This window comes from Dunckerocampus dactyliophorus, chromosome 1, assembly GCF_027744805.1.
Source record: "Dunckerocampus dactyliophorus isolate RoL2022-P2 chromosome 1, RoL_Ddac_1.1, whole genome shotgun sequence".
Taxonomy (NCBI): domain Eukaryota; kingdom Metazoa; phylum Chordata; class Actinopteri; order Syngnathiformes; family Syngnathidae; genus Dunckerocampus; species Dunckerocampus dactyliophorus.
The window spans coordinates 28458086-28485663 of NC_072819.1; the positions used below are offsets into that span (position 1 = coordinate 28458086).

The 27578-nt window shown below is 39.1% G+C and overlaps 1 protein-coding gene across 20 annotated transcripts in view; it reads right to left on the bottom strand.

Annotated features, from left to right (window-relative positions):
* Nucleotides 1–892: 892 nt before the first annotated feature.
* Nucleotides 893–27578, bottom strand: part of kif1b (kinesin family member 1B) — a 72787-nt gene continuing 46101 nt past the window's right edge. For 7 of the 20 annotated variants that reach the window (XM_054788392.1, XM_054788403.1, XM_054788411.1 and 4 more), the window contains 29 exons: nucleotides 27452–27557; nucleotides 27043–27191; nucleotides 23693–23871; nucleotides 23436–23576; nucleotides 21366–21617; nucleotides 19582–19700; nucleotides 19226–19311; nucleotides 18963–19092; nucleotides 18504–18657; nucleotides 17398–17488; nucleotides 17190–17308; nucleotides 17050–17105; nucleotides 16700–16900; nucleotides 15937–16045; nucleotides 14831–14897; nucleotides 14616–14700; nucleotides 12163–12268; nucleotides 11606–11632; nucleotides 8896–9010; nucleotides 8680–8813; nucleotides 8522–8583; nucleotides 8293–8438; nucleotides 7959–8219; nucleotides 6625–6696; nucleotides 6421–6542; nucleotides 6141–6293; nucleotides 5839–6031; nucleotides 3548–3666; nucleotides 893–3459 (listed from right to left, as the gene is read on the bottom strand). In XM_054788392.1, coding sequence (XP_054644367.1) covers nucleotides 3417–3459; nucleotides 3548–3666; nucleotides 5839–6031; nucleotides 6141–6293; nucleotides 6421–6542; nucleotides 6625–6696; nucleotides 7959–8219; nucleotides 8293–8438; nucleotides 8522–8583; nucleotides 8680–8813; nucleotides 8896–9010; nucleotides 11606–11632; nucleotides 12163–12268; nucleotides 14616–14700; nucleotides 14831–14897; nucleotides 15937–16045; nucleotides 16700–16900; nucleotides 17050–17105; nucleotides 17190–17308; nucleotides 17398–17488; nucleotides 18504–18657; nucleotides 18963–19092; nucleotides 19226–19311; nucleotides 19582–19700; nucleotides 21366–21617; nucleotides 23436–23576; nucleotides 23693–23871; nucleotides 27043–27191; nucleotides 27452–27557 — 3597 coding nt within the window. In that variant the 3' untranslated portion in view covers nucleotides 893–3416. The remainder of the gene's footprint in view (nucleotides 3460–3547; nucleotides 3667–5838; nucleotides 6032–6140; nucleotides 6294–6420; nucleotides 6543–6624; nucleotides 6697–7958; nucleotides 8220–8292; nucleotides 8439–8521; nucleotides 8584–8679; nucleotides 8814–8895; nucleotides 9011–11605; nucleotides 11633–12162; nucleotides 12269–14615; nucleotides 14701–14830; nucleotides 14898–15936; nucleotides 16046–16699; nucleotides 16901–17049; nucleotides 17106–17189; nucleotides 17309–17397; nucleotides 17489–18503; nucleotides 18658–18962; nucleotides 19093–19225; nucleotides 19312–19581; nucleotides 19701–21365; nucleotides 21618–23435; nucleotides 23577–23692; nucleotides 23872–27042; nucleotides 27192–27451; nucleotides 27558–27578) is intronic. The other 13 variants (XM_054788438.1, XM_054788515.1, XM_054788522.1 and 10 more) reach the window with 7 other exon arrangements.

The following is a 27578-nucleotide window of genomic DNA, read 5'->3' on the forward strand; positions in this document are numbered from 1 at the left end:
GTCCAGAAATGTCATTGGTCAAAAATCCTGAGCAGAGGGATCCCTTCTGTTATTGGACGACTCGGCTGTCACTCGTTACGTAAGCGGACGTCATTCATTTCATGGCTGAAAACTAAGAATATGTGTAATTATAATTCTTCCAATATTTTTTTTTATTTATTCCTTTATTCCAAAGTGGCTTTTCTATGATAGTTTTTATTGCCTATTTTTGTGACTAATTTAGTGGTTACATTACATTACAATAATATAACCATTGTTAAGAAAAGGGGCAGTGTCTCTAAACCACTCATTTTATAATGGCTAAGTAGACATTATAAAATGAGTGGTTGCAAATTAGAATGAAGTATTATGTATTAAATGTATATACTGTACCATAAAATGCAGCTATATTTGTGTATTTATACTGTATATATATATATATATATATATATATCCTAATTAATATTATTTGTTATACATTGTTCTCTTCTGAAATTGTGTGATGGCCAATACACATCCTATGACTAGTTTAGGACCTAAATTATGACTGCAGGGAATGCGATGGTATTTTTAATTGACACAACAGTGTCTGTTCTTCTCATGCAGCCTAAGTTTGGACACAGTTTAAAGCACCATACCCCTTTTAATCAAAAGTGTCAGTGTTCCTACAGCAGGATGAACCAACCAAGACTTATATACAGGTTTTGACAAAGTTGAAGCTGTTTAGACAACATAATTAAAGCCTTTGACAGGAAACCACACTTATATGCACACTGTGAAATCATGTGAGATACACATTTTAAGTAAGCAGTTAGTGAGAATATCCTATTTACAAATTAAATTCTAGTATAACAGGCATAAATAAAGCTTCTACTGTACAAGCCAAAGCTGTTCTGCACAAAGGACACCCAAAGAAAACAAACAGGCATCACTAGTTCTGCTAATTTGCACTTTTATTGTTTCCTCATTCACGAAACAGACCGATGGTGCAGGGTTACCGTACACAGATTATTATTAGGATATCTGCATGACACATCTATATGCTATACAGCGAATGGATTATAATTATTACAAATACAGTAAACATATTTACATTTCTTTTTAAATCAAGCTCCATACAACACAGATATTTACAAAATAAGTATGAAAACAAAAAGAATGTACAGTGTTAATGTTTGCCTTCTTTTTTAAAAAACCTTTGGTGACTCCAAAGGGATAATAATAATAATTGTCAAGAGGGGAAGCTTGTTCTGTTTAAAAGGCATCAACGGAAATGTGTCGAGGTGATGAAGCACAAACAATAACATAATAGTCATTTTAGATGTCACTAGCTACCTTTTATTATATTCCCTGATATAAGACAAATAAAGACCTTATGGCTGGCTAGCATGAGTAGTGAGTAAATATACTTGTAATCCCAGGCAGATTTTTGCTCTAATCCCTTTCTAATGGAAAAAGGATGCACCAATGCAACTCAGTGTCCCAAACAAGGAACAACAGACTACATTTTTCTTCGTTTTTTCCCTTTTGGCTGGAAATACACACACCTTCATGGTACATTCGACTGCCATGCCATCTTTTGGTTAAAGAGCAACTAAACCGCACAGACGTCTTAAGAATTAGTTAGTTGAACCTTTTTATTAATATGTGCAAAGATCTGCAAACTAATATGTACATTGAAAACAATAAATACACAATTCAAAATTAGAGAACTCTACAAATTAGCCACTCAGGTGAAAACATATCTGCTCTGGCAAGAAATATACAGAATACCAGCACTTTTCTCATAAGTGATCAGATTTTTTTCCAGCAGGCTGGTTGACCTGTGGACAAAAACATCCTGATGACTTTAGAGAAAAATCAATAGTGCTTGTAACAAATTTTGGCACCTCTATTTACCTTCATTTCATACAAATGTATTCATATTGTGCAGCGGGCAACTACTGGTTGGTTGGTCAGAGTTTAATAACACCCGTGTGCACCCTTCACAAGCTTGAAGGAGGTACCAAAAGTGCTAAAAGGAGCCTATATAGTTTGTTGCTCAGAATAAACATTTTCACACAGCAATAGCATGGATAAAGAAATTGTGTATATTTTGTCCCTTATTATCTCTTCTTTCAAATATTTCCGATCACAATAACGTTTTTGAGTACAGCCATCCACAGTAACAGCCATTCAGTGTAACTTTGCTATGTGCTATTATAAAAAATAAAAATAAAAATACACTAACGGCCCTTGTCTTGCTATATTGTGTTCACATGTGCAAAATAAAGGTTAAAAACACAAATGCCCATGTTATACATTTTGTATAAAACTTTTAAAAGCGTAATAGAAACAATAGCGATAGCAACTTAAGAGAGGAATGAATATAATACGTGGTATTGACACAGTGACATTGAGTGGATGCAACCGTCCCTGTTTTCACCCTGTTTGCTTCATTTTAAAATGCAAAAGGAAAAAAAAACACAAAAAGCATGCTGAGAGTCAAAAGCGCTAGCTGATCTCAGACCAGTTAGTTGTGTGCGGACATGATATAATGTCATTAGATCCTCCTCCTCATCATCATCCGCCTCCTTCCTGAAATAATACTCATAGAGACCTTCATCCATTCATGATTGTTAGTTATCACTCACAGAAAGACAGAGACAATTATGTACACGAGAGCTGAGGAAGTTCATTGTGGTCCTCACTGAGACCACGCCGATTATTCTGAATGTTTCAAATGGTTATTTATTATTATGGAGATAGTACAGGAGGAGAGGCCTAGCGTCTATGTTAGAAAGAGGCAGTAACCTGAAGCAAATCTTATTCAAAAGACTACATTAGCAGCAACTGTTCTACAAGATTTGTTGCTTTGCAGAAGCATCCGTTGCAGAGATTATATATTATATGTTCCCTTCATGACTTCATCTGACATTTTTTGTGTTTTTAGTAAGCAAACTGTGTGTTCTCCTGAGGATTTCTGCTGTTAACATGCGGTCATTATTCTAACAATAAACAATAAAATAACATCAAATAAAACGTGAGACATATAACACTGATAAACATAATCACACATGATTGGCAAACGGAAAATTAGTGGCCCGACAAACCTTTTCTGCAGAATCGTGCACACAAGTAGACTATTACGACATGCTACTAGTTAAGGGACTCAGGGGGAATGACAGCAAATCAGAACAAAATGTTGTTGTGAAGAAAGAAAAAGACAAAAGCTGAGAAGGAAACAGAGGATAGAAATAGACAGGGGGAAGGAGCATTTTGGAAGGTGAAAGGAGGTGTTTCTTTTGTCAAACATTTAGTTGCAAGAAAGGAGACTTAAGCCACAAGTCTACTTAAAAGAGAAAACTGTCAAGATTCACAATGATAACAGGTGTTATAACACTTGGTATATTCAAAGGCTTTTTTTAATAGAAAGATTGGAGCTTGCGATGTCCCCTTCAGTTCTTGATGAGGCCACTACGCCTCCTCGCCAGCTTGGATCTAAGGGAAATGTGTCACGTGGTGATGAGAGAACAGTGAGGAACGGTCGCTTTATTTTCATTTTAATGTATGATAGAAGTGTGTGTACCTTATCGTTCCCGCAAGCAGAGGGTTAAAAGCGTACAGCCAGTCGTTCATGTCTTTCTCGTTGTTGGCCTGCAGGAGGATTCCTCTGTGCTTCGTGCACACAGCAAACGTGTTGGGTGTCTGACAAAATCACACGGCAATGTCATTTGTCAATGAAACATTACTTGGGAGAGCGAGTACTGTGACATATGACAATTATTTTACTGGTACAAAGGATTTTGTAGACAAGTAGTGATTAGTAGGGTTTTTATGAACTCAAGGCGTTTATTAGGCAGAGGCCTTTATATACTGTATGCCTTTCGATTGGCTGGCGACAAGTCCAAAATGTTCCCCGCCTCCTGCCAAAAGTCAGGGATAGGCTCTAGCTTACCCGTAACAAGCGACATAGAAAATTGATTGATGGATATACTGTATATGTTTTATCAAATAATTACTTGTAGTTTTGATTTACAGTGGAACCTCGGATAGCGTCAGCTCTGCAGGTTTCCTACGGATTTGACATTTCAAATTTCCATACTTTTTCAAAGATTTCCCAGACTCAGTGAATAGATGTGTATCATTAGCGCGACAACACTTAATGGTTATCCAATTAATCGACATGTATTTTGGTATTGGAATAATCATTTTTTGATTTAAAAATGTAACTATCAGCTTATTTCAGCATCTCAAATGTGAATATTTTTTCAATTTCCATAGTCATCCATGAAAGCAGACCGATTATCTTTGTGTTTTGGACAAACGAAGATATTCACAAACATCATCTTTGACATTGGAAAACAGTATTCAACATTTTCTGATATTGCAGACCCAACCAGTAACGGTTTGTGTTTGGTTCATGTTGATTTGGACCGTCTAGGGTACGGGTCTCTTCAATATACTTGTATGCTTCACTGCTCTCCATTTTGTTGCATTTTGTTGGTGTTAGTTTCTTATTCAGTCTGTACAGTACAGATAAATAAATCATTTTCTAAATAGTATTTCAAATCAGGGGGGCGCAAAAATATGTCTGTCCCCAAGTGTGGGCATGACAGAAAATAATGGCGAACCAGTGCCTTACAACACACTGATTTTAGCACCAATATAGCATTTAAAAGCAAACACAAATTCTCCTAAATAATAAAAAGTTTGACTGTACAAACAATGAATGAACACAAGAAGCTTATTTTTTATGTTAAATAAAACTGCATCGGTTTCTCTGGGAAAAAAAAACCCAAAAAACAATTTAATAAGTGTCTCTTTAACAAAAAAGTTGCAACAGTACACCCTCTTTAAGTTTCACATTTTCTTGTTATTGTCGCGTTGGAATTTGCCTGAATTTGAATTTCACACCTCTTTTTGTTGACCTTTGAGTAAGATCTCTGCAGCAGCACTCCACAACACTCCTGTCAGTGAAAGATGTTTTGTTTTGCTCCTATATCCACACAATACTTAGTGAACACTCATTTGCATGTTGCTGTGCTGTAAATGAATGTGCTATGACTTGTAGATTTTTGATACTGGGCTCTACAGCTTCAGAGCACATGAGACACAGCGGTTTGGCTCTGGATTATGGAAGAATGAACATATATTGGTCCGTCCTTTCACTTTTAAATGTTTGGTTTTCTCGGTCAACTGTTCTTACTTTTGAGCAAGCCATGGTTCTCATTTGCTCGCCAAGTAAACAAACTATTTCATTGGCTCATTTTGAGTGACTTCACCGCATTTGTTGTCACGTAACCGTAACAACTGAAGTAATTACGCCCGCAAACTGCCACTGCGATCGGTCCGCCAGCATTGACTATATGTTATTATTATATTTCCCATTCACTTTAATTGGTCACGGGTCCGTAAAGGGCCATCACTGGATCCGGATCCGGAACGAGGTCCACTATTAGGTGATGGCTGATCTAGGGCCTCACCGTTTACTTGATTAATCGAAACAACAAACTTCAAATTAATCGACTAAAAAAAAAAAAACTCATTAGTTGCAGCCCTAACATCATGTAAATAAATAAGGGAAGAAGAAAGTATTTTTTCAAACCGATAACTTATCTATTATTTTTTAAATGTACATTTAACTGTAGTTTGTGCACACCTAGAGTCAGGACTCAAATAAAGTTGGATTTGACTAACTGTACCTGTAGATTTGTCCTTACCAATTTGTCATCAAATGACATTGCAATTGTGAGAGATATTGAAATAAAACAACAAAAAAAATTCCTGGTAGCCAACATAAATGGGGGTGCCCCACTTGGTATCTAAAGTACAAAGATGAAACTAAACAAATACATATTTATTGAGGTGAAAATCTACCTTGAGCATGGCCTGCTGATCTTCACTGTATTCCACCTGTGCTGTGGAAAGGTTGAGGACACCTCGCTCCACTGGATCCTTGTCGCTGTTGTAGATGAAGACATAAGGCCGGCGCACAACCACAAAGTGTTTCACCCAGGAGTTGGAGCGTGGCTCCATGAAGCTCAGGAAACCCTTCTTGGACACTACAGATCTGATGAAAAGCAAAAATATTAGCTGATGTGTGAATCTTCTATTTAGCTTTCATTCTTTAAACCACTCCACAAAAACATGTCATATTTATTTAGGGTGGCAGCTCTCACCCTGGCCTCATTTCTTCAATATCAGGCACCAAGTTGAGGAATTCGTTCTTCCCAGCACGTGCAAGGTAGGATGTCTCCAGTGTGGGAACCATTGGGAAGTTTTCATAATCTGAGCAGGAGGGGCTGGATGCACGGGAGCAGTTCTCTGGTGTCCTTGGGTAGAAAAACACACATTAGAACAGCTTGCAGTGTTGCTTTGAAAGGAAACATGGCCCCAATGCTGATTAAAATAGAACATCTCTAGACTGGACACTTGTTGCTGACTAAATAACAAATTTACTTCTGTTCTACGGAGCCACAGCGGGAGTCTGACAGAGAAGGGCAGGTGGAGGAAGGCGTGAGGGTGGCACTGCTGAAGCTGGTCACTGACAGGTCACGTCCGATTGGAGAGATGTCGGAGAGCTGAGAAGTGAAGATGGACGTTGACGACAGTGTGTGATAACATTTGACATCAGTGTTCTGGTGTGACTGTGACATGTCTCACCTTGCAGTCGCTGATGCTGTTTACCAACTGGTTATACTCACTGTTGAAGGTGTGAGTCAGGAGGCGGAGGCACTACATGAAAGAATAGTGACAACTGTAAGTTCATAGTAACCAAAGAGTGTGGTAGACACCGTACTGATTTACATGTAGTATTGACTAAGTAAGAATTGTGTTGATCATGTGGAATTTGACAGATTTATTGTTAATCTTGAAACAATGGAGGCCTACTAGATTTCAGTACTTGGCAGCAAACAGCAGAGGGTGCAGTAAATCCAGGCCTACCCAATTGCTACTTAAATAGGCTGCAGAAAAAAACCAATAAGAAATAAATGAGATGAGGGTGTATTTGAAAATATAAAACTTTTATAACTATAACACAAACTGGTTGAAAGCGAATGGAGAGAGGTTCCCTGTGCTGGCACAGTTAGCGTGACACTAGACCGCTTTCACATGTTTACATGCATACGTTTCTCAATATGAATAACATTATAAATAATATTATAATATAAAATACAAGCTGAAATTATTTTAGATTGCAACAGTTGACAGAGGCAATTACATGTGAAAATATTACGCTTGGAGCCTCAATATAATAGTTACAGTGGTGTGGAAAAAGTGTTTGCCCCTTTCCTGATTTCTTATTCTTTCTTTCTGAAACATTTAAGTGTGACAAACATGAAAAAATAAAGAAATCAGGAAGGAGGCAAACACTTTTTTACACCACTGTATGTTACACCATAATTTACGGACAATAAAAAGATTTTTTCACACACTTTGAACCCTGCGGCTTTAACAATGATGCGGCTAATTTATGGTTAAACAAACTATAGTTCCCATGACGCTGAGTGTCAAAACAGAAAGTAGAGCATTTCCGCTATAGGAATTAATATCACATGTTTTTAAGTCTTGTGCAGCGTGGTGTTTTGATTTGACATCTCTTAAGTAAGTTTGATTAAGTGTAGAATTGCTACAGCTACTGCTTGGACTGCTTAGACCTCGGCAGATGTTGAACTCCTATGAAAAAAAAGTGTCTCACGTCTCACGGGAGCTAACAAATGATGCTGGGAGCGCTGGGCATAGGTAGGACTGCTTGGTTTAAGGTGTGTCTTTTTGTGGAAATATCCCATGTTACAACGTGGACCCCTGCGGCTTAAAGACAAGTGTGGCCTATATATGTACAAGAAATGTTTTCTCTTTAAATTCGGTGGGTGTGGCATATATTCAGGTGTGTTGTGTGCTGTCCGGAATTTAAGCTACATAAAAATATAAGGAAATGTCTTCAAATGCCCATCCCCAATTATTTTACAATCAATATATCACACATTTGTTCTCACCTTAGTGGCCAGCTCCTTCTCACGATCAACCAAGCTCTCAATGTCAGCAGAGTCATAGCCACTGCTCTCACTGGGCGTGATGGCGCTTTCAAAGGTGGTGCTGGAGATCTGTGAGGAGATGGAGGTGGAGGTGGACAATGAGCCGGAGCTCAGGCATGGAGACAGTAACTCGCTCAACGACTTAGTGGTGGGAGCAGTTCCCAAAGGAGCAGTTTCTCCCAGCTTGTCTCTTAGCAGGAGGAGGTGGCGTGTCTTTTCCACCTGGAAGGAAGAAGGGGAAAAAATGTGTTTCAAAAAGAACGGCAACATCTTTTTTGATATTTAAACCTTGTACCTCCTGAAGCTGCTCCATTTTCTCCAGCTCCCATTGGTGCTCCAGGATGAGGCTGTCTCCTCTTGGCCTCCAACCTGCCAAGTTCTCTTCACCACGAACGTACGCCACAGATGTGTCCAAGACCTTCCTCCTCCTGCGTTGCATGCCTGCAATTCACAGGTCAGTTGGCACCCTTGGTAGAATTGTAGCTTGTTGCATATTACTTTTGGACAATTTTCACACTGCTCACCTGGACTTCCAGAGTCAGACATCTTGCACAAACTCAACTCATAGATTCCGGTGACTCGGTTGCTGTGATTCAATAGAGTAGGTTGCATTAAATTTAACTCTGGATAAATGTTACATGATCTTAGAAGGGCTCAAAGTAAAAGCAGATTGCAACCTTACCAGTCTGGGGTTTTGGAGTATCCACTCCCAAATAGGTTCCTGAGGGAACGGGGAGGGGAGATCTTGGCGTCCCGGGAGTAGAAGACCATGCAGATGTCTTTGGTGATAATGGCAGGCTGAATGCAATGATCGAGCTGTGCAGAGGAAACCAGTGGCACATTTAAAAACTAGCAGTTAATCGCGAGGTGATACAACACAGAGAGTTTTGCGGCGTACCTCCAGATATGCCGACAGCGTCAAGTAGATCTTCTCTCCATAAGGAGTGACTCGGTTTAGCAGGAGGGAGTTATGCAGGGAGCTGTCCCATACTGCCTCAAAGCGGTAAAAGGTCCTGCAGGAGAACGAAACAGCACAAAATGCAAGACAGCTCAAGACTTAGATAAGAGGTGACAAATACAATGTCAGAGGCCTTCCCTTGCAGAGGCATTTGTGTATGGTGAGTGAAGAACCCTGACAGTTAAACTAGTCGACACTGTGAAGTAAAGTGGCACTCGCATGTTTCACAAGAAGAAATAACAATACTGTGCTAGAAAGTGTAGCAAGCTGGGTGGCAGATAGGAAGCCAGCAAAACAGCAGGTGTATGTGTTCCACGTATTGTTTTAAAACAGATTTCTTACACATAACTCCAGAGCCGGCTGACCTATGAGGCAATATAGGCAAATGCTAAGGGCGTCTTGGCCTCCAGGGGCCACAACAAAATGGTGAAAAAAATCCACCATCAGTATAATTATATTTAAAGTAGCAATTACCGTAATTTCCGGTGTATAAGCAGCTACTTTTTTCTTAAACTTTGAACCCTGTGGTTTATACAGTGGTACGGCAAATTTATGGCTATGTTCTAATCTCGTGACATCTCCTTCACTGCAGAACTACTACTAATCATTTAAATACTGTGTCGCTCGCGAGTCAGTTAGGAAACGGTAGCTCTTTCTTTGGCAGGAGCCAATCATGAGCTATAAGTGAACTCATGACAAGCTTGTCAACCCACTGGAAACCACAAGTTCATTACTCAATATAAGTCTGACTCACAGTGTCATCTTACAAAGAATGCTAAAATCATCACACAGCAACTTAACACTCAAAAGGTAGCTGAGAAATACACAATACATTTACCAATACGAGTTAAAAAAAACAACTATTTTAACGGCTTGCCATCATGCATTGCGTCCCAGCAAAGCATTTCATTGGACATGGCTGCCGGGGTGCTGCAATGCTTCATCAGCTGCCTCTGTCTACCAGCTCTCTGAAGCTCTCTCCCCTGGCAACCATGTCCAATGAAATGCTTTCCTGGGATGAAATGCATGATGGGAAGCTGTTAAAATAGTTGTTGTTTTTATTTTAAACTTGTATTGGTACTTGTATTGTATATTTATTAGCTACCTTTTGTGTGTTAAATTGCTGTGTGATGATTTTAGCATGCTTTGTAAGGGTTGACAAGCTCGTCATGAGTTCATTCATAGTTCATGATTGGCTCCTGTCAAATAAAGAGCTGCCTGGTTCTCACAGACTCGTGCGCACCACAATATGCCATTTTATGACATGGACATGTGCGGGTTATCGTCCGGTGTGGCTTATATATGTACAAATCTGTTTTTCACTGTAAATTTAGTGAAACTTATATAAATGTTGACCAACAAGACTATACATACAGTATATTACCGCAAAACTATCAGACTTAGTCCTGTTAGATGATATTTAAGGGAAAAATACTAGTGAATCAAAGTGAGAATCACAAACTAACACACAACTAAGGGTTGAATTTGCATATGATCACCTTTACTTGTGTATACACTGCCTGGCCAAAAAGAAATCACCACCTCTATTGAATAATTCATGCAATAAATATGTTGCCGCTGGCAGCATGTCATTTAACCAAAAAAAAAGACTTCTATTTGCTAGTGAGTACAGTGTTCCCTCATTTATCGCGGGGGATAGTTTCCCAAAATAGCCCGCAATAAGTCAAATCTGCGAAGTAGTAAACTACATTTTTGTACAATTATTATATATGTTTTAAGGCTGTGAAACCCCTCACCATACACTTTATACACTTTTCTCAGACAGGCATTAACATTTTATCATATTTCTCTCCTATTTAAAGACTCAAAGTTCAAATTTCGTTTGAATTTGAATGATCAACTTATAGATTGGACACAAGAAATCAAGCGACTCATGCATATTTCACTCCTCCTGAACGTGGCTTGTCCTAGCGCCGTTAGGCTGTAGCGTTTTTGTATCCTTATTAAAACATATTTCTTTCCTATTTCTCCTTGTCGTCCTCCGTGAACCGAAGATTCATTTACAGTATTCCAGACGCCCTACAGCCGTGTAACTTCTGCCTTCATTCAGCATGTATGATCGCCAGCAGAACTCTGGAGGAATGGAATAATGGTCATATTGGGCCTATTTGGCATAGTAATAGGCACATCAGGTAAATGAGAGACGGTTCAAGTGATAGACTGTAATACCTCGGGCTTTCCGTACAAAGGAGGACGGTGTTATGATCTTGGCTTGCTTTTAGTAGGTTGTTTCAGTCATGTGGCCAAAAGGAGGTCAGCTGACTTAAATTATATATATTGAATAAATAGATTCCCTGACGACATGGACATATTCCACGAAAGGAATGCCAAGATTCATTGCATTTATAGAGAAATAGTAGTTGACCGCGCGAATGCCTCCTGTAGTCAAAGCTGAAAGAGGTTCATGAATTATAGAAAAGTGCGTGACTGAGACTTTTTGATTCAACAGACAGTGTATATAATAATTTACAATTGTGGCACTAAACACAAATAAAAGCAAACATAATGCAACATACCAACAAACACATACACTGTATAGCAACCTAATTATATGAATGAATGCAAAGAAGAGAAGCATAATGTTCTTTCAGGAAGGAAGGATTTTATGTTTTCTAGCCACTACTAATACCTATCAATATCCTTATCAATACAAAGCCTGAGCACAATCAAGAGTCCAGCAGCAGCAAGAGGAGGAAAGAATGCACAGGAAAAAAAAGAGAAGCATAGAGAGTCAGGCAACACAGACAATGGAGCAAATGAACAGGAAATGGTCATGCAAATGTAACATAGGAACACGTCACAGTCATACAGTATACACACTATGTTTATAAACTGTAGACTTACATCTCAATATGTAATGGTAATGGTGTAATTTATTTTGAACATGCATATATTGGGATACATCACATACTACAGCTCACAATTCCATATATGAAGAAAGGAGTAAGAAGAAGCAGAGTTTATTTAACCCTACCCCTCTGTTTCACAGCAATTGCTAATATATTTGGTCACTTCCTGTATTCAACATGTACCCTTTACCAATTCTGAATGACATAAGAAAATGATAAGGCAGCATAACAATGTGTTACAATAGAGTTACTATTTGTGAATCAGTGGTAGTGATGGGAATATGTGGTGGTAAATTGATATTTTCAAAAGAAAAACAAAAAAAATCTGCCATCATACCTGTTGGAGTTGTGGGATGATTTGATGTTTTTAGCAGAGATGATGTTGAGGGACAGGACGGCATCAGCAGCGCTTTCGTCTACTTCAGCCTTGTTCCTTATTCGACCTGCATGGACACAGAATGGCCCAGTAGATCAAAATCACCATTATCTAGGCGTGTCACCATATCTCATAGATTTTGCGAGATTAAAATATTACAATATTTGTTGTTTAGAAACATGCTGTCTCAGACTGTGAACAATGCATCACTAGTGAATGACAATACACGTGATATGGAAGTGGCAGTCTGCCAGGCAGGATTGGACATTAAGTGCTTTGCGCACACTATAAACCTTGCAATCCTACCAGCACTTGGGATTCCCAGCGTCACTTGCTCGTGACGTATAGCTGTTTTTTTCCATCTGAGTTAAACAGCTGCCACGGTGTTAATGTGCAAGCTGTAGTACAAGTATTTCTACATTTGATCAAATTTAAGATTTGTCAGATCAGATCAAAACACGATTGCTGCATATGACTTATAGGAACTTATAGGAATGTCCTATAGCAGTACCTATTTTTTTTTCAGAAAAATAAAAAATATCTTTTCACATGAGAAAAATAATCTTACATTAAGAAAGTATATCAAACCAATTCTTATAAAGTTATTTTTGTAATAAGCTGAAAACCGAATTAAAATTATTATAACAGATTTAGAATATTTATCTTAATTTAAGAATAAAACTGGTTACATACACTTTGTAAATTTAAGAACTGACTCACACACAGAAAATATATCTAAAGATTTTCTGATTTTGGACCAATGTGAAGGCTGCACTTCAAATCTCCTAGAGCGTACCAAGATTTATTACACAGTTGTCCCTCGTTTATCGTGGTTAATTGGTTCCAGCTCTGACCGCGATAGGTGAATTTCCGCTAAGTAGGATTCAATATCAATAAATGCAATATTTTCGTAGTTAGAACATAGAAAACATGTTTATGACTTTCTAAAAACGTGTTTTAACATTAATAGAGCGCCGTAGACATGAAATTACACCCCAATAATTACCTTTATACCAGTATTACCTAATATAGTAGACATGATAAGCAATAATATGACATAATAACTCATCATTAGCATTGGCAAAGTTCCTTGTTCTTAAACCTAATATGAGTCCATCGGATGGCATTAAAAAAAAGACCGATATAATCCATCCTCACTATGACGTTTGTCACTTGATTGATATACAGGACAGCCAGTCTAACATTAATCTGGCATACATAGACGTACACTCCGACAATACTGCTAGCTTTGTTTACACCACATTGCGCACCACTTAATGCGCAGGCTAAGGGAGCTCTGAAGTAGCACAAGAGACGGCCGCCGCTAGCAAGCTACTAAGCTAACTAGTTAGCCTCCAATTTATGTTTTTCCTGTATGCATTCTCTGTGTACTCGAGCTTCCTCCTACAATCCAAACATATGTATGTTAGGCTAATTGGAGACTATATATTTTCCATAGTTGTGAATGGTTGTTTGTCTACGGGACAACCTCTGTGAGGGATACTATTCCTAAATCATATTACATATGAACACATTTTGCATAAATCTAACCTCATAAAAGCAAATTTTATCTCAATTTAGAGCATTTGGCTTGATTCTTAGAAACTTACACCTGATTTCTTATTTTAAGACTCTTAAAAGTCACAAGAAAAATATTCTAGTTATAGAAGCCAAGCAAATTTTGCTTACCCCATTAGCATAATTTTTTGCTTGAAATAAGAAAAGTTATTCCATTTTTAAGAAAATCTAGGCTTGCTTAAAGCAAGGCTGTTTTTGCAGTGTAGGGTAAACGTAAAACTAATTACTGTAATCTACAATCTATTTTACATGAGTCTTTTCATAACCACATGTTAGCATAAATGTTTAGCAGTAGCAACTATACCTGCCATCATTATTTTAACTTTTATCATTTTTGTTTTTTGTTTCTATTTGTGGAAAAAAGTTAAAAGCATCACGCTTAGGTCATGCATGCCAAGTTAGAAAAGATTTCAAAATGTACCTGCATTGTTTTGTGACTCAGTTAAATAAAATAAAAGTCTGTTTGTCCAGTCCTATATTTTGTCGTTTTGTAGTTTTCTTAAAAGTAATGTTAAAATATTAGCTCGTTCTCATGAAGCCAATATCGTGTATGGTCTCGTCTCGTGAGCTGAGTGTATGGTGACACCTTTACTCATATCACAAGATAGCATGTAGCTTTTATACATTGCTATCTTGATATCTGATGTACAGTAGATATAGATAGCTCATAGCTTTGTTTCAGGCAGTGTGTCCAGTTGTTAAAAGTATTGTGGGATGCATTTCTGTTCCACTGACATCTGTACAAATTTTAATCGCGCATGCATTAGTTTTGTTTTCATCTTTTTTTTTTTTTTTTTTTTTAGCTGCACCACTACCTCCTCTGATGCCCTGCTTACCCACAACCAGCTCACGAACATCCTTCCAGTGCAGCTCGCTACCCTTCTCATGGATAAGAGTCACAGTGATCCTCCGCTGGATCCCCTGCAGCATAAGATGACAGCAGCTTAGAATCAGTAGCTTTATTGATTTTTTTTAGGTGAAAATAAGGCATTTACTGTATGTCAACGTAGAATGAGACAGTGTAGAATGAAAAACTATGCATCTCTAGTACCTGGTGCAGCAGGTAAGTGCCATGGCAAGGTAGGCCTCCACTGTGATCCACGATAGCTGGAATGTACCTGTGTAGGGTGAAAGGTCATACTGAGTCCTGACACTTATAGGTGAGAACAAATATAAAAAGTACAATAAAAGATTGTAAACAAATGACAGTTAGCCCTTAGTAATACCACTTTATGTCTTCGGAGAGCATAAAGTGTTTCACAGCAAGAATGTAAAGCACCTTATAGTCACACAACAGAAGAAACTTATTTCTGCGTGATCAGGTTTGTTTGCTCGCTAACTATGCAAATGCTTGCTTGCTTGAATGGTGCCCACGTCACCCACGTCACATAACATGTTCCATTCCATGTGAAAATGACCCCTACATTCTTGAACCTTCTCACACAAAAACCTATAAAGCTGGCAATACCTTGTTTCTCATAAAAGGTACAATCTGGCTTTCAGCTCATGTGCTGCCACTGGGATGGATTTAGGAGTGTGAATTCAATAGCTGACCAGTGCACATTTAGCATTTCACAGGCTGTTGTTGACAGAGGTACATTTAGAGTTAAGATGTGCAATTCTCTTGCTGTAACTATTCTCTCTGAGTCACTCAAACTATGAAGTTTTGTATTCGTCTAAGTTAGCGATTCCCATCCAAGGGTACGCGTACCCCTAGTGGTACGTGAGTAAATTGCAGGGGCACGTGGAAACATTTAATTACCAAGATGATAATTAAATATTCTCAGTCTTTTCACCTTAAACCAGACAATAAAAGGGAACGTGTGCACTACAACTAGTTTCCCTAGGGGGACAATAACCTGTGGCACAGCTGCGTCAAAATCATAACAGTTGTGTTACATTCTACTTTTGGAGAATTACCAACACGTATGAGTGAGGGGGTACTCATGGTATGACAAAAAGGCTTTGGGGGTACACAAGACAAAAAAAGTTGGGAAACACTGCTCTAAATAAATCAAAACAGCATAATATTGAAAAATATCCAAATGTAGCTTTATTTTTGCCGTTTTAAAACGACATGAAGTTATGTGTTGTACAGCACATGGATATAGTAAACACATGTAAAAAAAACAACAAAAAACAAAAACAAAAACTCACTCTCCCGTAGGTTCCAGTTCACTGATCTCAAACCAGACGAGTAGATCATATTTGCTGACACACTGGCCCAAGTTGGACTTGGTGATTGTGTTCAACTTGGTGGCTGGAACTGACACACAAAAACATGAATAGAAAATTACCACTCTGACTGAATGGAAACACAGGTGAGCTTTTAAGTATTTAATTTTGGATGATCTATGATGGATACATAAAGCATAAAGCTAACATTAAAAGGCAAAAGCAAATAATTAATTTCCCTTGAAATATGACACGTCACTGACAAAAATACTCAGGTGGACAAACTGACTCAGTATGGGAAGCTAAGTAAGAAAGACTAATTCACTACTGACAGGATCCTCACTGGGATTATAGTGCTGTACAAAGACCTTCATCTTAAAGGCAAACAGCTATACAATATTTATTTTCCGTGCGGTGAAACAAATGCCTTTCAACATGAAAACTAGAGCAGCCACAAGGCAGCTGAAGATATAATTACAATACTTGTGGTTTTAGGATGCTGCAAATGCAGTAGATTGGGGGTTGGAGTGGAGTGCAGCTGGAGACTGAGGTCAGTAGTAAACAACAGCACTGAGAGAGGAGGACTCAACAGACCTACAGCAAGGTGCATCACACCAATGCAGGGCTTTATTATGCTTTGACCTGCAGCAACATGACTACAACTGGAGCAAAGCACAGCACTAGTCTAATCACCACACACAGCACCAACTAATGCCTGGACTGTAAGATACTCCACTACACCGACCATGGTGCCTGGGCACAATGAACACAGGGTCATCGGGCACTGGGAGAAAGGGGAAGTGCGAGAGCTGGTCAGCCTCATCATCCATGCTGGCCACAGCAGACGAGGCAAGGGCATTGGCGTGCTCAGACAGCGTGTCCAGCACTTTGCCGTTCACATAGCCGCTCATCAGGTAGCGGACCAACTCTATCTTTCGCGTATGGTCTGGGGTGGCAGTGTATCACATGATGAGGGAATAAGAAAATCCAAATGAAGCAAACAGTGAAAGAAAAGTGGGAGAAAATATGAAGCATGCTGATATAACGGAAGATGACGGTGAGAGACTTCAATATATGGTGCAGAAAAAGCCTTACCAGGTTTAGAAAGGGGCATTGGAATTGGATAGTATTTCCTGGAGGGTGTTGGAGGACTGTTGGAATGAATGAGAACTTTAAACCAAAGAAAATCTCCTGGGTATAGCTTTTGCAAATTAATTACATTCATCGTCACGCACCTGATGAGGTCTTGGCCATGGTGATGCAGTGGGTGCTGTTGGTAGTGGCCGAACACCTCAAAAACGATGGGCTTGGTCTTGATGTACTCAATGAAAGACTCTGTCACCTCCACTGAAATCTACTCAGGAAGTGAACAAAGAGTAGTTGTCAAATAAAGGTTGAGCATTCACTGGTTCAAATGTCTGCATGAACACTGTATATACCCACATTTTGGACATGGTAAAATCCCAAAGGTGTGCCTTTGCCAGTGTTTTTCAAAGGCTCAGTGGAAAAAGCTTCATCGTGACGATGCAGGAAACTGAAGAAAAACACAGCTGTCAGTGCATCACTTTGATTTAAAAAGGGACCTTTCCCTCAGAACAAAATATTACAATGCTGAGAGGTAAATTACCTACTTGAATTTTGTCACATTTATGGCCACATTTACATTTAGTAGCTCACAATAAGTATACTCCTAACATTTCAGCAATCATTTTATTATTTTATCTTCTCAAGGGCAACACTACACAAATAAAATTTGGATATACTTTAGAATAGTCAGTGTACAACTTATATTGCAGTATAGATTTACTATCCAGTGAAAATGACTCAAAACAAAGCCATTATTGTCTGAATAGCTGGCAACACAAGTGAGTGGCAAGGTAATTGTGTCTTGCCGACAATCACGCATGATGATGGTCGCGTCATGGTCTGGGACTGCATGAGTACTGCTAGCACTGGGGGGCTGTGGTGCATTGAGAGAAACATTAATGTGCTGTGACATTCTAAAGCTGGTAGGATCCCCCTCCTTGGGAAACTGGACCGCATGGTAGTTTTCCAGCAAAATATGGAGCCCAAACACACCACCAAGATGCCTTGGGAAAATAAAGGTGATGGAGTGGCCAAGTATGTCCCCAGACATTAACCCAATTGAGCATCTGTGGAGCATCCTGAAGCAGAAGGAAGGTGGAGGAGCGCAAGCCTCACCAGTGATGTCATCATGGAGGAGTAGAAGAGGATTCCATTAACAACCTCTGTAGCTGTGGTGTTCCATGCCCAAGAGGGTTAAGGCAGCACTAGATTATTTCCAAACCATAGACTGACTACTATAGATAATATCCAAGTTTTATTTCTCCTGTATTGTCCCTTGGCAACAAGCAATATAATAAAATGTTTGCTGAAATGTGAAGAGCTTAGTGAGCTTTTGTATTTTCATATCATATTGTTGCAGCAATCAGATGTCTTGTTTTTTTTTCTATAACCCAAAAGTTTCAATGTCACTAAACAATGTTTACCACTCAAGTTGCCACAGACTTGGCGGATTAAGGACTCACTTGAACTGGCAGAAGATGTCGGCATACTCTGGCGGGATGGCGGTGGTCTGCAGTACAGTCACACGAAAGGTGAAGGTGCTGCCTATCTCCAACTGGCCGGCTAGGCTATCACCACAAGACATCTTAGTCTCTGGAATTTTTTCCAGCTTGAGGTCTAGAGAAGGAAAGCCATGGGAAAAGGTTTGTTTAGAGTCACTGAATGACTTGAAGCGGCTCTATATTGTGTTTCAGAATCTGCATGCAAGCTGACAGCTTAGGGCTATAAAATTGTACCATTTTACAAAGCTCATAATTTGTAGCACAGACTAGCACTTTTCATTCATCAAACTGCTTTTGTGAACATCCTGAACTACACAAGCCTCATTTCCACAACCAAACACTTTGCTATTTTGCATTCGATAGGGCCATCTGCCAAGGTCAGCTTCTGTGGGGCAAACGGCAAGGGTCTGGCAGTTGTACCCATGTCATTGATTCTGTTGAGCTCTTCTGAGGGAGTGATGACCTCTGAACTCTGACCCTGACCCTCCACAATGCGCAGCTCTTCCAAGGATAAGCCAGAGTGTGTCATAACTGTGGATGGGAAATCCTTCTGGTGGGACAACAAAAAAAAAGAGAAGGGAGGTTAACATTTAGTTGGTAGAAAAAAGAAACCTAATCTTGCAGACTCACATAGAGAAGAGGTATGTATTTTATTACAGTTGTCATCTGACTTGGGGACTTACTTTTTTGAAGTATTCATCATCAAAGGAGATCTTGGCAGTACCAGACTGTCTTACTCCAGACCCGTAGTCTGGGGCCTCCTCATCAGCTACAAAGAGACATATCATCCTATTATAAGGCACTATCGCCAACACGGCACATTTAAACTCGCACTATGCATAAAAAAAAAAGGCCCAGAAGAGTGTTTTTTTTTCTTGCCAGAAAATCCTTGGCTGCTTTTCAAACTGATATTAAAAAGAAGTGTCTGTCAGATACCATTTACAGATATCATTACAGAACTGAAATCAAGCTGTGCAAAGCTGTACATGACAAACAGAAAATATGGTGATTATAAAGACTAAGCCCATAAATTACTCACCAGCTATAGCCTGCACTCCCACACGCAGGAATCCTCGCACATCGCCTTTCTCTGTTACTATGGCAACACGGTGCACCAGCGGCACGGGGTAGAGCAGGTTGCTCAGGTACACAAAAGCTCTGCGAGTGGGGAAAAAAAAAAGCGTAAACATGAGATCTGCTGCAGTGTATCAAGTTCAACTGCTGCATAAAAGGATGTGCACAATTCTTAAAGCATATCAATAGATGTTTTTGTAATTAAAACATGTTTAGTGTTTCTCGGGAGGATGATAATTAGTGATAAGGATTTTTCAGAGCAAACATTTCATGATAATCCATCTATTATTGCACTTTCAACAGGGCTGATGCAACAGGGAAGGTTATCAAAAGGTGGATTTTTCGTGGTGTCAATATGCCATTTTGTTTTGGCTCGCATTATTTGTTGTGCTGCACCTCTGGTGGCCACACTATCTTTATAACGCCAATTCTTCTCTCATCTCTCCTAGCAGGTGACTCTCAAGGCCAATGGTGGAGGAGAGAGATCAATCTGCAGAAAGTCTGAAGTCATGGTGACGCAGGTAGGTAGCTGTTGCAGTCTGTCTGGCTGCCTTAAAGGCTGTGCATGTGCTGCTGAAATTGGCCAAGTGTCATTACCGGCCTGATATTTATGTCAAAGAGGGGGCGGCAGCCTTGTTACAACATGTGCTATTGCAGAAAATTGTAGCTACATCGCAATATATGACAAATTAAGCAGCAAGCATTGACAGCAAATGAACATTGTGTTAATAAATCTAACACAAACCCAGAAAAATGTGAAAACAGAATAAACAAAACATAAGCAGAACCTAAAGTCAACAGGATTTAAGGGATTTAAAAAAGATGAAAAGACGTGATCAACTTAAGACAGAGCAAATACATATGTAATACACAGTTGGAAGTTAAGTCAGCGTTACCATGGTGACAAGGAATGACACATCACAGTGGGAGGGGATGTGGGGGACAAAAGGATGGTGGCTTTTTTACTTTCTGACTGCATATGACAAGACAGTCTTGCACAGCAGGCCTGTGTGGTACACAAGTGTGACTAATCATATTTTCCTTGCAACCACACGGATTCAGTTTATCTTTGCAACGCTGCTATAAATGCATGAGCGCATCGGAAACTATTCTTTAACCCCTGGGGGCTTACAGACAAGAGAATGCAGACATACAGTATTTAGTATTCTGTATTATATGAGCAAAATTTGCTACGTGTATGCACACTGAAGCAGAGGTCGGCTTGTATGCAGTTTTTATGCTCTCATACTGTGTTATATGACACGTTGTTCTGCTTAGTATGGTTTTGTAGTAGAAGACAGAATCATAACATAGCTACTCTCTTAAGGGCTTTTACAAAATGTCCTGCTTTGATTTTATGGCAGGCATTTTCAAAGTGTGAGGTGGACTTCAGGGTAGGCGCAGCAGCTTGAGAAAAATATTGAAAAAATATTTTTAAAACCTGGAATTTCAATTACATCAAAATCAAAAGGAATTGATTTTTAGTGCCTATGGTGAGAGAATAAATAAAGGATGGGTTGAGCAGAAAAATATGCACCAGAAAATGTGTTTTTCAGGGAGGAAGGGAGGCCCCAACCATATTATATTCTCTGAGGGAAGGATCACTGTGCCACACTTTGAAAACTGCTCTTTGGCATTGTTCCCACACCTAAACCCAACCAACATATCAGCTAGCCAATGCAGAAAGTCTGTAAGTGCTGTGCTAGCCTTCATGTGCATAATATGGGAATGTCACCCCCTGTCACCAACCTTCCCACCAGAATGAACCAGGGGGAGCGGTCATAGAACGGATCTTGTCCATCGCTGAATATATCAGAGCCCTCCTCCGTGCCAGCGTCTGAGCTGGTGTCATCCACGAATGCCTCGTCGTCAATCAAGTCGGACATCTCGCTCTGTCGTTCGTCAGCCAGCTCAGTTATCTCCGAGTCGGTGGTGGAGAAGGTGGGCGAGGGCGTGCGGTCAGCCAGATGCTCATTGACGCAACCATTGAAGATGGGGGAGCTGAGAGGTGAGGTAGTATAGGTACCAAGCAAAGGTCACAACAGAGGTATTGTAATGGCTGAGAGCAGACTTAGGAATGAAAACACAGAACAACATGTCTTGCAGTTATGCACAACTATATTAGAACATTATAATTAAGCAAATGCTTTGCTCCTCCCACCAGCATGAGATTGTTCTGCGCAAAGCAGCACAAATGTAACTGCTTAACTTCAGTAATTACAAAGAGTAAGCAGCATTCAAACCACCAAAAAATGCAATTTTTGAGGATTATTATATTCTCTGTAAGGTGCCTGCCAGGGAAGCAAATGAAAAATGACATAATGTGATAAATGTTTCTATTGTTAACAAGCTTTTGTATGAGGCAGAATGGATATTCAAATGACAATGGAAATGAAAACAAAAAAATGACAAATGCATGGCAAAAAACCCCCACAACCAAATAACATATAGTAGATGGTAAATTACATGACATTTTGCATGATGGAGTATGTAATATTAACTCATTCAATCCCAGCCTTTTTTCAAAAGACAACCCCTTTAGTAGCTGCCATTTTACACGATTTTGACTGATCTTTCAAGGCACACAGAATATTCTGTTCTATGGCTATATGAACACGGAACCTACCAAAATAAAGATTAGACTCCTGCATTTCATCAGAAAAAAGGTTGTTTCTACCTTTTTCCATTCTCTAGTAATCAGCAGTAGAACATAGGTAAGTTTCAGGAAAATATCAGTTGCCGACTAGAAAAGGGAGAAAACCAGCTTTTTGTGAAAAGATACACTTCAAGCACAACTTTCACTTTGACACAAATATTTTTTGCGTTTGTGACAGCTCAAATATCGACAGCGGCCTTTTTTATGGCATTAAAATTTCTCTCAAGCCAAATTCATTGGTGAGGAGTTGTATCAGCACCTCCTTTAGCCTCTTGCGCAAAAAAATTAAAATCAATAAAAACCTTACATGTTGTTAGGATCGGACATTCAGGTTTACAAAAACTTAAAACTACGCTTTTCGTATTGAATGAGTTAAAAGGCAAAATGTCAAATAAATAAATGACATAAATAATTACATGAAATCAAAAGCACCAAACAAAACAACCAATAAATATACATGGACACAACATGAAAAAAAGACAACATGGTTTTAATGAAGAAGAACCAAACATAAATAGCAAAAAATGGTCTTAGGGAAACATGAAAGGTACTACGCAAACAAAATGATGAATTGTTATGAATATATAATGAAAATATTTGGACCATTTAGTTCACATTGTGAAATAGATGACCACCAACAGAAAACATGTCAAACCAGACCAAAAGCTTTGGAAGTGAATATTATATATACAGTAATATATATTTTATATATTTGATGTACAGTATGTAACTCTTACAGTTACAGTTAAGGCCAAAATGATTCAAACCTTGGCTAAATGCTGAGTTAAAGTGCATTTTATCTGTAGAATGGGTATCGTTTAGCTGGAAGTGACACAAGAAGGTTACAAGACTGCAAGACACCATGCTAAGAGATAAATCCAAATTCTAAAACAACGTTTTTTGCCCAGACTTATTCACACACTTTCTCAATACATGTATATCCCGTGTTCTGTTCTGAATTTTCCAGATTATGCCAGAAAAACAACAAGAATGGTGCAAAAGATGTATTTGTCAAAATTGTCTGATAAGATCAGGGAAATAAAGCTACCCATTAGACAAAAAATAAATCACTGTACTGTAACTCAAAATCTGACCATGCTATAAATCATTATGAGATCAACTGTCCTATGGTGTATTTATGTGTGTTCCAGTGTGTTACATACCTTCCCACAAGCTTAAACCAATGGAAGCGGTCATAGAAGGGGTCATTTCCAGTCAAAGTGCCTTCACCACACTCCTCCTGGTGCGTCGAAGCCATTTCTCCTGCACGGTCATACATGTCCCTCATCTGGTCCAGGCGCTGCCTTTATAATAATAATGATTACAGTGTATCTTAATACAAAGTAGAGAGACTAACATGATGATGGTGATGATACAGAACTAAAACTAGAGCTAATTTACAGCATGGGATGGTCATTACTTGAGTTTATCGAGGGACCAGTAGTGCGTGGCTCCATTCTTCAGGTCTTGAACCTCAACAGCCACCACTGTGCGAGGGAAAGGCCTGGAGTCACGTTCCTTCTCAGGTTCTGGTGGTAGCAACTCAGGGGGCAGTGGTGAGTACAGTGTGTCTGTCAACAAGACAAACTGGAACTGGACCTGAAAGATGGAGGGGAATGGTAAAAAACATTGATCTTAAAGGAAAACTGCATGTTTTTGTTCGGAATTTTGCCCATCATCCACAATCCTTATGTGAGACATGAACACATGTCTTTCTCTTTCCTGTGCATTCTAAAGATGTAAAAACACATGTAAAAAATAAAAAAAATAATAAAAAATAAAAAAAAGACAGTTCATTACTGCACGTAATGGGATCCTCCTATGTTGCCTACAAAGGTCGCTATTACAACACGTCTAAAAACCTCCAACAAGGTTTTATATACCGTAAATTCCAGTGTATTAGCGGCCACTTTTTTCTTAAACTTTGAACCCTGCGGCTTATACAGCGGTGCGGCTAATTTATGACTAAATTCTAATCTTGTGACATCTCCTTCACTTCAGAACTACTACTAATTGTTTAAATGCTGTGCCGCTCGTGAGTCTGTGAGGAAACGATAGCTCTTTCTTTGGCAGCAACCAATCACAAGCTATCAGTGCACTCACAACAAGCTTGTCAATCCATTGGAAGTCAGTGGAGGTCAGTATATATACACACACCAGTATAACAACATAACAGTCTGACTCACTGTGTCATCTTTCAAAAAACAGTTTACTAATAGCACTAAATTCAGCACACAGCAACTTAAAAGGGTGTATATACAAATATACAAACAAGTCCCGATATGACATTAAAATTGAAAAAAAAAAAATCATTTTCAAGTTTTCCCGTAAAGTATTGCGTCTGAGCAACGCATTCATTGGGGCGCTTCAATGACCTCACCTCCCCTCTTTTAGCTTTGGGTTCTGGGTCCTCTGGCTCCAATTAAATTGTTTTCTCAACCAAAATGCATTATAGTAACACTTTGAAATGTTGGGGGGGGGGGTTTTCATATAAAACTCATATTGCTACATGTTTCTATATTTCTGAGGTATAACGTTTGAGCGTTAGCTGCCGTGTGACGAGTTTAATTTTGTTTGTAAGATGAAGCCATGAGTCAGACTGTTATATTGAGTAATGACCTCCTGCAATTTCCAATAGGTTGACAAGCTTGTCATGAGTTTATTCATAGGTCATGACTGGCTTCTGTCCAAAGAGCTGACTGGTCCTCACAGACTCATGCGCGCCACAATATGCCACTTTATGACGTGGACACATGCGGCTTATACAACTGTGCGGCTTATATAAGAACAAATCTGCTTTTTCTCTACATTTAGGGGGTGCGGCTTATACACTAGAAATTACGGTACATGCTGTAACCGTGTAGGTAACAGGTACATTCACAATAACATGTAATACAGTATTTGGCCTATTTTAAGCATTACCGGAACTTCCTTCTTTGGCACATTAATTTCACATAGCAACACAGAAACGAACGCCTACACCTGGCATTAACTTTTCCAAACTCAGACACAAAAACACAGCAGCAGTCGTGTCGGCTCAAATATGTAGCCTTCCCTTTTTTCGTGGCCTGAGGCATTGTGACCCTGACACGTGACCCTGACACGCTGCGGGCGAGTCTGTGGTAAAGCTAGTTGCTTGTGTTAATGCGCCACTAACACAGTTCGATCGGCGTAACAATGTTAATAAAAATAACAACACTGTCGCTGTAGCTTGGTTATATGCAGGTCACATTGTAAGTAAATGGTGCATTGTTGGTGCTTTTGTTGAGTCTTTTTCAGAAGGCATTATCAGCGGAATAAGTTCTCATACGTGCAGTAATGAGCTGTCTTTTATCTGTTTTTATAGCTTTAGAATGCACAAAAAGAGAAAGCCATATGTCTTTATATCTCACATATGGATTGTGAATGATGGGCAATTTTTTTTTAATACAGTTTTGCTTTAAACTATATCCACATAGTTGAGGTGTCATGAGATCTCAGGAGTTTTAAAAGTGACGTTATTGCTTGTTTATAGAAAAGCTGTTTCACAAGAACAGGGCAGCCAGAAGTCAATCAGACTGTCCAGTCCTGTATTTTGTCATTGTAGTTTTCTTAAAAGTAACGTTAAAATATTGTCTGTTTTCCCAATACTGTGTATCGTCTCGTCTCGTGAGCTGAGTTGTCGTAACACCCCTATCAAGTACGTTTTATGACTGAGGTATGCAGTCAAATGCATCACTACACTGAAAGGTCAAACATGATCAATTCTGTGCCTTGCTCTAAGGGGCAAATCACCAACCAGCCAATTAAAACCCCTGGATATGAATTATACACATGACAAAGGCTGAAAAAATGTTGTTGAGGCACCGAAGCCATGTCCACTATCAATCACTTAACGCCTCGAAGGAGACACGGCTATCAATCACACTGGTCTCCTGATGAGAAAACCAATCTGTGATTTGTGGCAAATGAAATTCCTCTACGCCTGGCAGAGATGATTTAAAGCAATAGTGGGGAAACTACAGCCCGGGGGTCATATACAGTATGACCTGCTATGCAATTCTAAAAACAAATAAAGCCTCAGTCGGAAATGTTATTAAAAAGCCCAAAAATGTTTAACCCACTAATGCCCTGACAATCACAGCTGCATTTTATTCTTTCATGCATTCAGTGTGGCCATCCGAGTACTTTTATAAAAACTGAAATGGTCCCTGGTCCCTGACAAGAAATGTGTTACCCACTCCTGATTTAAAGAATATGGATTGTGCATTATATCAAATATATAGTCATAGAAAAAATGATTAGACCACCCTTGTTTCTTCAGTTTATAGATCCATATTAATGCCTGGTACAACTAAAGGCACATTTGTTTGGACAAATATAATGATGATAACAAATATAGTTCAAAAGAGTTTAATTTAAGAGCTGAGATCTAGCAACTTCCACGCTTTTCTTGATAGTAACCAAAACCACTTAAGTTCTTACATGAATAGCTACAGCATTGTACTGCCAAAAAATGTTTACTCTTATGAGCTATTTTTGTTGTCATTGTAAATTCTATTTGTCCAAACAAAGTTACATTTAGTTGTATCTTTAAAATGATGACATTAAATGAACAAGAAACTGAAGAAACAAGGGTGGTCTAATGTTTTTTTCCATGACTGTATACTGTATATCATATACATTAAGGCAACAATCTTATTGGATTGCAGCATTACTATTGTTGACATACACTTTTCATTCAGTGTTTATTCCACCGTTACAGGGTTATGTTAATGCAATTTCCCTTACCTTCTTCTTTAATTCCACACTAATGGCGTTGGCTTCCTTCAGATAGACGGCATTCCCCCACAGCTGGTCACGGAGAGACGTGAACTGGTGGAACCTCCACTTCCTAAAGGCCCATTGAGCCAGCTCAAACTCGTGCTGAGTCCACGGCACTACAGGAAGTCGGAGATAATGCATTCATTAATAATAACAATGGTGCCAGGAAGCCCAAAGTATACATCTGGTGTTGATAAAAGTACTATGTTGTTACAGTCAGGGACTAGCCCATTCTCTCTGATTTTATTTAACCTCCACACAGCTGCTATACTGTGCATACTGATGAGTACCTTGGATGTGGAATGTGTATGGTCAGTTTTAGCTCACCTGAATCACATCAGCACTACGTTTACGTAAAACTTAACATATAACAAACCTTCCTCTTCCTCCTCCTCCTCTAGCTCTTCCTCATCAGGTGTTTCAGCGACCAGGGAACGAGTCTCAACCTGTTTCTGAAGTTCTTGCAGTTTACTCTCATAAACCTGAACGACCACAGTGAAGAG